General features: G+C 32.7%; 1 protein-coding gene across 2 annotated transcripts in view; it reads right to left on the minus strand.

Annotated features, from left to right (window-relative positions):
- The window catches only part of SHOC2 (SHOC2 leucine rich repeat scaffold protein), a 123,272-nt gene that overhangs the window by 24,780 nt on the left and 85,859 nt on the right, over positions 1-12,633 (minus strand). For both annotated transcript variants that reach the window (XM_037001274.2, XM_037001275.2), the window contains exon 3: positions 4,457-4,594. In XM_037001274.2, coding sequence (XP_036857169.1) covers positions 4,457-4,594 — 138 coding nt within the window. The remainder of the gene's footprint in view (positions 1-4,456; positions 4,595-12,633) is intronic.

Consider the following 12,633-nt stretch of genomic DNA (forward strand, 5'->3'; position numbering starts at 1 on the left):
CTGTTGTAATGAAGCTTACTATTTTCTTTAGATTTAGTTGATTCTTGAATTAGAAAATGTTTCCATGAAAGAAAATATACTTTCTATTCTTCAACAGAACAGACTATTTGTTAAATCAGAGAAACTATAAATAAGTTTTTAAGCACTTTCTCACTTAAAGGTATCCAGCTGCCCCCTCTGCATTTCCTTCTGCCTTTTCTCCATATCTTATGAGCTGTCAGTGATCCTGGAACTACTCAGCCTGGAAGTAAATGGAAGTGATTATTGCTAAGGAATGATTGATAACTCTGGAGGTGTTCATGTTTGGGGAAAAAAAGGATTAAAACATCTCAGTCTACTTATAAGAAAATAAGGCAAGAGACATAAAGTGATCTTTGGAAAAATGATTGTAAGGTGACAGATTTCATTTTCAATTTTGAGTCTGGGTGAGTTTCTCTGGTGCAGGGAACAGAGTAGGGCAGCTATTGCAAGACCAGCACAACTCTCCAGGACAGGTATTGCTTTTTTTGTTTTTTCATGTTAAGTTATACTTTTCAAGAAGCAGAGTAGGAAAAAAGAGAGAAAGTATCAGGAGAACTATATTCCAGTTAAGTTTGCCACTAACTATATTGTGCTAATTGCTCTTCAATAAATGAGAGGGAGAATCTCAAGGACAATTAAGACTGTTAAGATTTGTAAAAGACCAAGACCCAATGCTCAAATTTCTCACCAAATCTCATTCTTCTGCTATATAATCAAAATACTGGGGATGAGAGAGGAATGCAGCAAGACAAAAGAATCATTTTAATAAACATGGTACATAATGAATTACAATATTATAAAAGATTTCAACAAATATTGCCTATTTACTTTGCTATTACTTGAAATAACAGCTAAATTCTATTTGCTGACAACTATCAAAATATATAAAAATAAATAGGTTTCCCTTGCTAATGTTTTAGCTCTCGCTGATTTCCAATGCATACTTGTGATATGACCATGTAGAAATACACTAGAAGTGAGGCACTTGTGTTATTCTCAGATAACATTTTAACTACAAGGGACTAATAATAAAATCAAATGTTTTCATATTAATAAACACACTTAAAATGCAGAAGGATTCCTTCTGACAGAAGAGAGAAATATTAAAGTAAGAAAGCCAACAGAAAGAAGGATAAATGGAGAAGTTATCCTTTGTCCGAAGTGAATCCAAAGGACCCTGACCCTAGCCCTACTGACTGGAAAATTTTATCAGCCAACATCACCTTTGCTTTCTCTATTTGCTAAGACTATTCTATTTCAGTACTTTAACTTCATTCCCTTTTGACTGTTATTTAACCAGATAAGGATACAGATACATGTATAAAATATTAAATAACAAAATATTATTAGACTATTTAAGAGTATGAACAGGGCTGATTAATGACTATGTCCAGCATATCCATTTGATCAGTTGAAAGAGCAATGGAAATTACATGGATATTTAGGAGACAAGGGTCCTACCTAAGCAGAGAGACTACAAAATACAAAAGCCCTGAGGCTAGAACTTGCTCAATATGCTCAATAACAATAAAGTGTCTAGCATCTAAAATATCCTAAGAAATACACAGTAGTTAAACATCAAGGAGAGGGATAAGAACATAACTTCATAACATTTCAAGAGTCTAATTTCAGTTCCCTTGTCTGATATGCAGTAAAAAATCTTTTTTTTCTAAGAGTGAGCAAGACTTTAATTTTTTAAAGTTGCTTTTTTAAGTGCTTTATGTGACATTCCACTGAAAACTGATCATGTTAAAATTGTGCATTATTCACTTTTCTATTTCACTGTTTCAATCAGTTAGTTGTTCAAAATAAGCCAACTTACAAACATATATTTCAATGTTAAGAACAAGCACCTCAAATTAAATATATCAATGTCTAATTTAAGAAAACTATGCTGAAATAGAAATTAAATCTATATGCTAAATTGCCTCAGAGTATCCCAGGGAAATGGACACTGAAGGATCAACACTGAGAAATAAAATAGAGTTCTTGAACTTCAGAAATAAACAAACAACCCTTTGGGTGGCCAGGCAGAAAGATTACATCATTTATAATGGAAATAACTGGACTGGCTTCATACTTGTGTACATTTTTTTTCAGAAAATAGTATACCTCTTAGTTCTAAGAGGTTCAAGGAAAAAACAGTATAACTATTTCTTACTTCTAAGATGTTCAAGGAAAATAAGTTGGACCCAATGATTTTTATATCCATCCAAACTGTTCTTTAAGTATAAAGGTTTCAAAAATATAGCAACTAGGGAACTACTGTTAATGAACCATTTCTGAGAAAACTACTACAAGGCTGACTTCAGCCAGTTGAGAGATGACAGGCAATTACGGCAACAGGCAAGTTATTAATACACAATTAAATAAATCTAATTTTTAAACTTCTACCAGAATGTGTCTTTTTTCATTATCTCTTCTTGGTAAGCCATTTCAATCTTATGTGGATTTTTATAAAGTTCAGGGAAATAGTATGAAATTACATTTTGTTACTTTTCTCACTATATTACCTCTATTCTCTTTCTAGAACCTCTAGTCCTATCTCCCTAGACTTCCCCCACCCCCACCCCCACATATTTTGTATCTTCCAGTCTTTTTGTTCTAGGTTCTAGAGGACTTCTTCCACTTATCTTCCCCACATTGCTATTTTGATCTCTGGATGTGTTCATTGTATCACACAGCATTTTCCATTAAATTTCATTTGGCAAAGACACTTCTAAGAAGAATACTCGTTGCTTCCTTTTTGTATCAGTCTGATCATGTTTTATATATGCAGTATATATCTTTTCTATGCTTTTTCTTCTAGGGTCAGTTCTCTTTGTTCATCTGGTCATGTCAATAGATTTTAAAGAAATAAAAGCAAGAAATAATTGTGTTCAGTCCTTACTGAATAAGAAATCTGATTCTTTATTTTATATAGGAAATTCAGTCAAATATTTATTATGAATATTAACAGAGCAATTCATCATATGTTGTAGACCCATCTTGGCTTTCAGAGATTAATCCAATACAGTTACTAGTTAACTAGAAAATACTTAGTCTGTTGCCACTGCAAATAGGAATGTGATACAAAGATCTCTGGGCCAAGAATCATGAAGATACACATTCTAATGGCTACCTATTATATCCTGAAGAAGTCTCAGATTGCTTTTCGTAAAGAAATAGTTGTCATATAACCTAAGACAGTCTATTATAACTTATTAAAAAATTCCTCAACAATGCTTCTGTTTCAAGTACGGATAGTAGACTAGGTAGTTCAAGAAAACCCTACCATTGAAAAAAAACTAAGAAAACTCACAGAAATCAGAGAGCTAAAAAGGTAATGACTAATTACCAGGACAGAAACCAGCTCGGAGAACCCAGAAATAAACAAAACACTGTAGAGTATTTTGTTTTGAGAGTGCTTCCCTAACTAAAAGACACAGCTGATAGACTAAGGCATGTTTCTGCCAAGAACCCGCAAAGGGCAGGTCTAGTAATCAGTATTAGCTTGGACCCTACAGGGCTGCACCCTAGTACTAAGTTAAACATCATTCCAATTAGTCTACAACCAGCCTTTGAATCACCTGGGGAACCAGAAAAATCTCACATCTTAGAACATGGATGGATTAAAGTGGTCTCTAAAGTATCTTACAGAGGCAAACACAAAATCCTTTTGGAGAAAGATATCAGCATTATAGGCCTCATCTGATTTACTAATAGAATCTGATACCCATACTGAAATTATATAGATGAAATACAGATGTAATTTTTCTAAATAAACATTACAGCATCTTTATACCATATCAATAACTAAAAAAGTGCCCAATTTTTTAAAAATTCCCTTGCTGTTTGTATAAATTTATGGGCAATTAGAAACATAAACAAGACTGTAAACATAGAACATATAGTAAGTACAATTCAATATTTTGTAGTTTGATTAAGTCTTCAAAATATTATTTTGTACTTCAAGATATCTCTTCTCACCACAGATGAACAAACTTAAATTACATTGGCCATGTTTCAAAAACTAAGCAACAGTGGTTTTATCTTTCAGTATGGTCTACTTTAGCAAAAGGACTGCACCCTATAAACCATATGCAACATTCTAAAGTAAGCAAAAACAGAAAATATACCCATTCTGCAATTTGAGCACAGAGCTATAATAGAATATATACCTATGACAATATTCTATCTATTTATAATCCAACTGAGCTCATTTTCTAAAACCAAATTATTTTCTTTGCCAGGAAATAGAAATAAAAAGTGGTAATTTTTATTTTGTTAAATAAATGATATTTTTACTATAATTTTATTATTTTATTGTTATTTGAAATTAAATACTCTGACAATGCTGAACTTTAATTTTTTAATTTTTATCATTGAAATGGATCAAAAAGTCTTTTTAATGTTCAAGTAGCTATAAATGACTATCAATATCTACCCCTCATACCTATAGTATCTGGGAGGTCTAGCAGTTCATTGTGTTGCAAGTCAAGGTTGGTTATCTGTGTGCAGTTTCCAATCTCCTTTGGGAGGTGTTCAAGTTGATTGTGAGCTACATCCAGCGTAATGAGGTTACATAATTCACCTGTAAATTGACCAACATAAAAATTAATGAGAATTATTAAAGAATATATTAAATAATACTGAAAGTAAAAACTTCATTCTCTATACTTTCTGAGAAAGTAAAAGTCAAACATAAAATATGAAACTGTTATTTGAAAATGACATCTTACAAATACTGAATCATTATTGTGTACACCTGAAACTAATATATATGTCAATTATACCTCAACAACAAAATGATATCTGATAAAGTTAACACTTGAGTTGTAAATGATTACCAACCAATATTATGTATTTTTAAAATTTAAGTAACCAATTAAACCACAAAAACATTTGTATATTCTGTACTTTAAAGAGCTAATTTTTTAAAATAAATTCAACAAAATTATCAGATTTGAGTTCAATTTCAGGGTCACTTTATTTCAAAATATTTATGCTCTCAAATAGGCATATATTCTGATGTTATATAAATATATAAATTGAGATTTATAATAAAAAACTGCTTCACAACTTAACAGTATTCTGAAAGGGCAAAAAATAAAGTATATTGCTCCTTCTCACTGGTTGAAAGGGCTGTACTGGCAACTTAGTGTTATTCTGTCTTCAGAAACTTTATTGTTGATAACAGATATACTGGTTCCCCCAATGACTTTCCTTTTTTTCCTTTCTCAAAGCCAACACTGGAAATACTGAAAAAGTAAGATGAGAACAATAAAGTGCATAAAACTCTGAAAAATGGGTGTGGGGCACATGATTAGGCACTTATTATAAATTTAGGCAACAAAAGAGAAAACTGATAAATTTAGGCAACAAAAGAAAAGATAGATAAATTGAATTTCATCAAGATTAAAAACTTAGCTGTGTGAAAAGACACTATCAAAAGAGTTAAGAGTATCCAAAGAATGACAGAAAATATTTGTAAATCATATATATGGCTAAAGGATTAATATCCAGAATACATAAAGAACTCCCACAATTCAACACACATAAAAACAAACAACCTAATTTAAAACTGGGCAAAGGACTTGAATAGGTATTTCTCTAAAGATATGCAAACAGCCAATAAACACAGGAAAAGATGTTCAACATAACTCATCATTAGGGAAATGCAAATCAAACCACAATAAGATACTACTTCATACCCATTAGGATGGCTACAATAAAAAAAACAGAAAATAATAAATGTTGGCAAGGATGTGGAGAAATTGGAATTCTGTGCTGTACCTCCAGGAGTCCCACCCCAGGTTCTCAGTTTGAAGGTAGGAGAAAAATCCCCTCCTGTTTTCACCTAGACATATCATATTCAAACTGTAGAAAATCAAAGACAAAGAGAAAGATATTAAGAAGCTAGAGAAAAAACACCTTATCTATAAAGGAACAAGCATTACACTGGACTTCTCTTCAGAAACCACATAATCAAGAAGAAAATGGAATGAAATATTTAAAATATGGAGAGAAAAAAAAACACCAACCTAAAAGTCTGTATCCAATGAAATTAGCCTTTAAACATAAAGAAAGAATTTCTCAAACAAAAATTGTGGGACTTTGTCACCAGTAGAACTGTCTTGCAAAAAATATTAAAAGAAATACTTCAGAAAGGAAAGTGATACATGTCAGAAATTTGGATCCACATAAAGAAAGGAAGAGCATCAGAACAGGAATAAATAAAATCTTTTATTTTTTTATTCTCAGTTGACCTAACAGATAACAGTTTGTTCAAAGTACTAATAGCACTAATATATTGGGTAACTACAGATTAAGGATAAGTTAAATGAACAACAGCAATGTTATAAGGGACAGATGGGAGGAATTGGGAATATTATGTTATAAGATATCTGCATTATCCATAAAGTGGCCTAGTGTTAATTCAAAGTGGACTTGTATTAGCTGTAAATGCATACTGTAAACTCCAGGGCAACCACATACATGCATACAAACAAAAAATGTTAAAAGGCATATAAATGATATGTTAAGGAGAAAATGAAACAATACAAAATGCTCCATTAAAACCAGATAACACAGGAATATGGTGAAAGACAAAAAAGAAATAAGGAACAAGTTTAACTAAAACAATACAAAATAGTTGATATTAATCCAATCAATAAACAATTTAAATGTGAACAATCTAAATGCAGGAAATAAAAGACAGAGACTGTCAGAGCCGACTAAAACCCAAGACCCAACAGTATATTGCCTTCAAAAGCCCATTTTAAATAAAGACACAGGAAGATTAAAAGTAAAGGGATAGAGAAATATAATGCTAATGCTAATCAAAAGAGTATATTAAATTCAGACAAAGCCAACTCCAAATCAAGGGAAATTATCAGGGATATAGGAAGCATTATGTAATAATAAACAGAACAATTCTCCAAGACATAACAATCTTTAAAGTGTATATACCTGCTTATCTCCTCCATCTCTAGAACAGAGCTTAGTACATAGCACTATGTTAATTGAAGGAATAAATAAAAATAACAGGAAAAATAAAATTTGGATTCTAAAATCCTTCATGCCAGAAGTAATAAAACATTTTTTGCATTTGCCATCATCTTTTCTAATAAATAATACCTGTGGTAGTTTCAGTTATCACTAAATTAACTTCCATTAAAGGAAAACACACAAATCCAAAAGTGTACAAAGTCCAGGCAAGTAAATAAAGTAAATTGGAAGAAGACTATGGCTAACTTTATCCTGTATGGAAAAACTATGTTTCAATTCAGGTCAATTATTGTCATTACAAGACTTCTTAACTTCAGTACAATAGTTTGGACCAGGTAACTCTTGGCTGTAGGAGGCTATCCTGTAAGAAGAAGCATCCTTGGCCTGTACCCACTAGATGCCAAAGGTACCCACCCATCAAGTCATAACAGTGAAAACTATCTCTAGACATTAGCAAATGTCCTCTGTTGAAGTATAGCCAAAATTGTCCCTAGGGAAGAATCACTGCTGTGTTGGAACAAGAAAGTTTAATATTGTCCAATCTTCACACTTTAAAGCAAAGTTGGAAATCTAGATTTCCATATAAATCTTCTAATATTTAAATACTAACAATTAATTCTTAGGTTAAAGCAGAGCAAAATACTGTGTAACCAAATATAACTGTGAGGTTTTTTTTCAGTATTCAGGATGCTGGCTTGACAACTCTGAACACAGAAACATTAATCACTAGTATCTTAGGATAGGAACTTTCATAGGACTATCTACCATTAAAACTAAAAAATGTTTTTAAATAGCAGAATATACTCAAGTTAAATTCCTTTTGTGTAAATCACCACCTAACAACTGAATTATTTTGTGCATATATATATTCTCTCCAGAAAGTTATCCTCTCCTCCAGCAGTACAACTCTCTGAAGTCAGGAGATCATGTTAATACACATTAAGAAGAATGTCATCTAGTAACACTAATACTTCTTTTTCACAATCTATTCATTCCTAAAGGTTTTGAAAATGCTTAGAACTTAGGAAATGTGGTTTAATTTTTTTTAACAGCAACAACACACAATATAACATGATTTTAATCTTTGGTCTGTTCATCCATGAAATAAAATAAACTCACAACTAAATTATATACATTACTGTGAGTAAATTTTAGATTTTTCCCAAAAGTTCATATATAAATGCTAAGACTCATGAAGAAAATTTTCTCTTAAGAAGTTTGAATTTTCTTAAGTCCAATAAAAAATTAAAGTGTGAAGTTTCCATGAAAGTCTAAAATATTTTCAAAACTAATCTGAAGTTTCCTATTTAAGATAATCAACCAAACATTTCTACCATGTGTAGGGGAAGGAGTTTTAAGATTTCTCTTCTTTAGAGTAATACTCTTACTCATAAATGCCAAAGTTCCTCTTGTTCATGTTCAGATTGTCAGGAACATTTGAAAATTCTGAATATACGATAAATTCTACACTAGACAATATTATACCAGGACAAGAGTCAATGTTACAATCTGCAAGAGATAGGGCATTAAATACTTAAGCAGTTCATGAAATACTTTCACACTATTTACTATTTCTATATTCTGTCCAGTTATATAGTTTTATATAGTTATATAGTCTTTCAAACATTTGTTTCACCACATATAATCCAAATATTTTTAAAAATCCACAAAACACACAAATCCATCTCAGATGGTTCTAAAGGGCAATGAGAGTGTTAACTGTGACGTGTCTCTGGACGGATTTGAGTTGTTTTATTTTGTACTTCATACATTTGCGTTTTGTGATTTTTTTAATTGTTTTTGTACACTTTTTAATTCAAAGAAAAAAAAAGATTCAAGAGGAAAACACTAGCAGTCTCTCCTACACTGTTTGTGGAAGAGCGTTTTCGGACCTGTAAACAGAAATTTCCATTTGTGAAGCACATGCATCTTTTAGTGAAAATGAATGCATCATGCTATCATATTGATGACATCAACCATTATTATTATGCATCTTATAACTCATATTCCATACTTACTAAAAAATCTTTTGAACTTAAATTTGACTTCCCACATATATTTACCTTCCAGACAGAAAATGGACTTCATTCATGCACCCATTCTAGAAATATTTATGAAGTACCTACTACTCTAGGGGCTGAGGATACAACAGAGGAAAAAAAAGACAAAATTTCTGCCTTCATAGAACTTAATTTAAAAAGAGAGAAAATTACCATGTAAACAAGATAAGGAAGTATTACAAGCTATAAAAGAAAACACAGATAAGAGTATAAGTGTGATGTGGCAAAGGTAACCCTGATAACGTAGCATTTGAGAACACTCTTGAATAACGGGAGAGGAAAGAATGGGAGCCTTTAGGGGAAGGGTGTTCCAGGCTGAGTGAATAGCAAGCACAAAGACTCTAAGGCAAGAAAGTAGTTCAAAACACAGCTGAAGGCCAGTGTGGCTGGAATAACAAGTAAGGAAGAAGGTGGTATCCAAGAGATGAAGTATTCATTCAGGAGTCAGATTCATTTAGGGTCTTGTAGGTAAGGACTTCAGCTTTGACTAAAGAGGTAGTTGTGAAGGTAGTAAGAGTGGAATTTTTTTGTTTGTTGGTTTCTGCAGCAGTTTTAGTTTTACAGAAAAATTGCACAGAAAGTACAGAGTTCTCATATACTCCCTTCCCTACAGTTTCCTCTACCGTTAAATCTTACATTACATGGTACATTTATTACAGGTGATAAACGAATACTTATAATTATTGTTATCAACTAAAAGTCCATATTTTACATTAGTACTCACTCCTTGTGTTGTCCAGTTCTATTATGGACTTTGATAAATGCACAATACCACGTAACCATCATTACAGTATTATATGGAGTAGTTTCATTGCCCTAAAAAATCCCCTCTGCTTCATCTACTTATTTATCCCTCTTTCCTTTCCCAGAGCCCCTGGCAATATTTATTTTTTACTTTTTTTGCCTTTTTCATAAATGTTATGTAGTCATATAATATGTAGCTTTTTCAGATTGTCTTATTTCATTTAGCAATATGCACTTAGGGTTCCTTCATGTCTTTTTCTGGTTTGATAGTTATTTCTTCTTATCACAGAACAATACGCCATTGTATAGGTGTATCACAGTTTATAATCCACTTAACGAACGGCATCTTGCTTCCAATTTTTAGCAATTATAAATATAACAGATAAAAACATTCTGTGTGAAGTTTTTTTTTGTATGGATATACAGTTTCCTACTCATGTGGGTAAATAACTATGAGCATGATTGATGGGCTATATGGTAAGACTGACTGTTTAGCTTTGTAAGAAACTGATACTGTCTTCCACGGTGGCTGTGCCATGGTTCATTTCCACCAGTAACAAATGAGAATTTCTACTAGCATTCAGTGTTGTCAATGTTTCAGATTTTAGTCACTCTAATAGGTATGTAGTAGTGGTGGCTGTATTTTGAAAGTACAGCTTTACAGGATATAACGTAGCTTTAATAGTGTGATAGTGTTCTCAAAAAACTTAGTATTTTGGAAAATTAAATATCTACATAAAAGTAAAAAAGCAGAATGCAATAAAATAGGAGGTATATATACATACACAAAATGATGGGTAAATAGAGAAGTAATATTTTGGCTGGGTGCATTAGAGAAAGCTAGACTTTAAAAAGATGGCTAGAATATAGATATTCCAAGAAGAAATACTATGAAGAATATAAGGAAGCAAAAAAATTAGGTTCAGCAATTCCTTTACTAGAAATATATTTAACAGAAATGAGTCCATATGTTACCAAAAGATTTGGATTATAATAACAGAGTAGCATTATTTGTATTAGCCCCAATTAGAAACTACCAAACAACAATAGAATGAGGGGAAAATAAACTGTGGTATATTTACACTAAGGACTACTATGCAGTAATGAGAATGAACAATCTCTAACTATACACACCAACAAAATGAATAATGCCAAGGAGAAGAAGTCAAACATAAAAAATACACATATTATAATTTCACTGATATAAAAACAAGGAAAATTGATGTTTGTTAGTAGAAGCCAGGATGCTAGTTTACCTGTGATGGGAATAGTGACTAAAAGACAGATTTCCTGGGTGTTTTAATGTTCTACTTTTGTTTGTTTGTTTGTTTTGTTTTGTTTGGTATCATTAATCTACAATTACATGAGGAACATTCTGTTTACTAGACTCCCCCCTTCACCAAGTCCCCCCCACATACCCCATTAGTCACTGTCCATCAGCATAGTAAGATGCTGTAAAAGCACTACTTGTCTTCTCTGTGTTACACAGCCCTCCCCGTGCTCCTCCCCACATTATACATGTTAATCATAAGACCCCCTTTCTTCTTCCCTACCCTTCTCCATCCCTTCCTACCCATCCTCCCCAGTCCCTTTCCCTTTGGTAACTGTTAGTCCTTTCTTGGGTTCTGTGATTCTGCTGCAGTTTTGTTCCTTCAGTTTTTCCTTTGTTCTTATATTCCACATATGAGTGAAATCATTTGGTACCTGTCTTTCTCCACCTGGCTTATTTCACTGAACATAATACCCTCTAGCTCATCCATGTTGTTGCAAATGGTAGGATTTGTTTTCTTCTTATGGCTGAATAATATTCCATGTGCAAATGTACCGCATATACACAATAGAATATTTCTTTATCCATTCATCTACTGATGGACACTTAGGTTGCTTCCAATTCTTGGCTATTATAAATAGTGCTACGATAAACATAGGGGTGCATATGTCTTTTTCAAACTGGGCTGCTGCATTCTTAGGGTAAATTCCTAAGAGGTGGAATTCCTGGGTCAAATGGTATTTCTATTTTGAGCTTTTTCAGGAACCTCCATACTGCTTTCCACAATGGTTGAACTAATTTACATTCCCACCAGCAGTGTAGGATGGTTCCCCTTTCTCCACAACCTTGCCAACATTTGTTTTTGTTTGTCTTTTGGATGGTGGCCATCCTTACTGGTGTGAGGTGATACCTCGTTGTGGTTTTACTTTGCATTTCTCTGATGATTAGCAATGCGGAGCATCTTTTCATGTCTCTGCTGGCCATCTGAATTTCTTCTTTGGAGAACTGTCTATTCAGCTCCTCTGCCCATTTTTTAATTGGATTATTCACTTTTTGTTTGTTGAGGTGTGTGAGCTCTTTATATATTTTGGATGTCAACCCTTTATTGGATCTGTCATTTATGAATATATTCTCCCATACTGTAGGGTACCTTTTTGTCCTATTGATGGTGTCCTTTGCTGTACAGAAGCTTTTCAGCCTGATATAATCCCACTTGTTCATTTTTTATTTTGTTTCCCTTGCATGGGGAGATATGTTCATGAAGAAGTCACTCATGTTTATGTCCAAGAGATTTTTGCCTGTTTTTTTCTAAGAGTTTAATGGTTTCATAGCTTACATTCAGGTTTTCAATACATTTTGAATTTACTTTTGTGTATGGGGTTAGCAATGATCCAGTTTCATTCTCTTACATGTAGCTGTCCAGTTTTGCCAGCACCAACTGTTGAAGAGACTGTCATTTCCCCAGTGTATGTCCATGGCTCCTTTATTGTATATTAATTGACCATATATGTTTGGGTTAACGTCTGGAGACTCTATTCTGTTCCACTG

This window comes from Manis javanica, chromosome 7 (assembly GCF_040802235.1).
Source record: "Manis javanica isolate MJ-LG chromosome 7, MJ_LKY, whole genome shotgun sequence".
In the NCBI taxonomy this organism is placed as follows: Eukaryota; Metazoa; Chordata; class Mammalia; order Pholidota; family Manidae; genus Manis; species Manis javanica.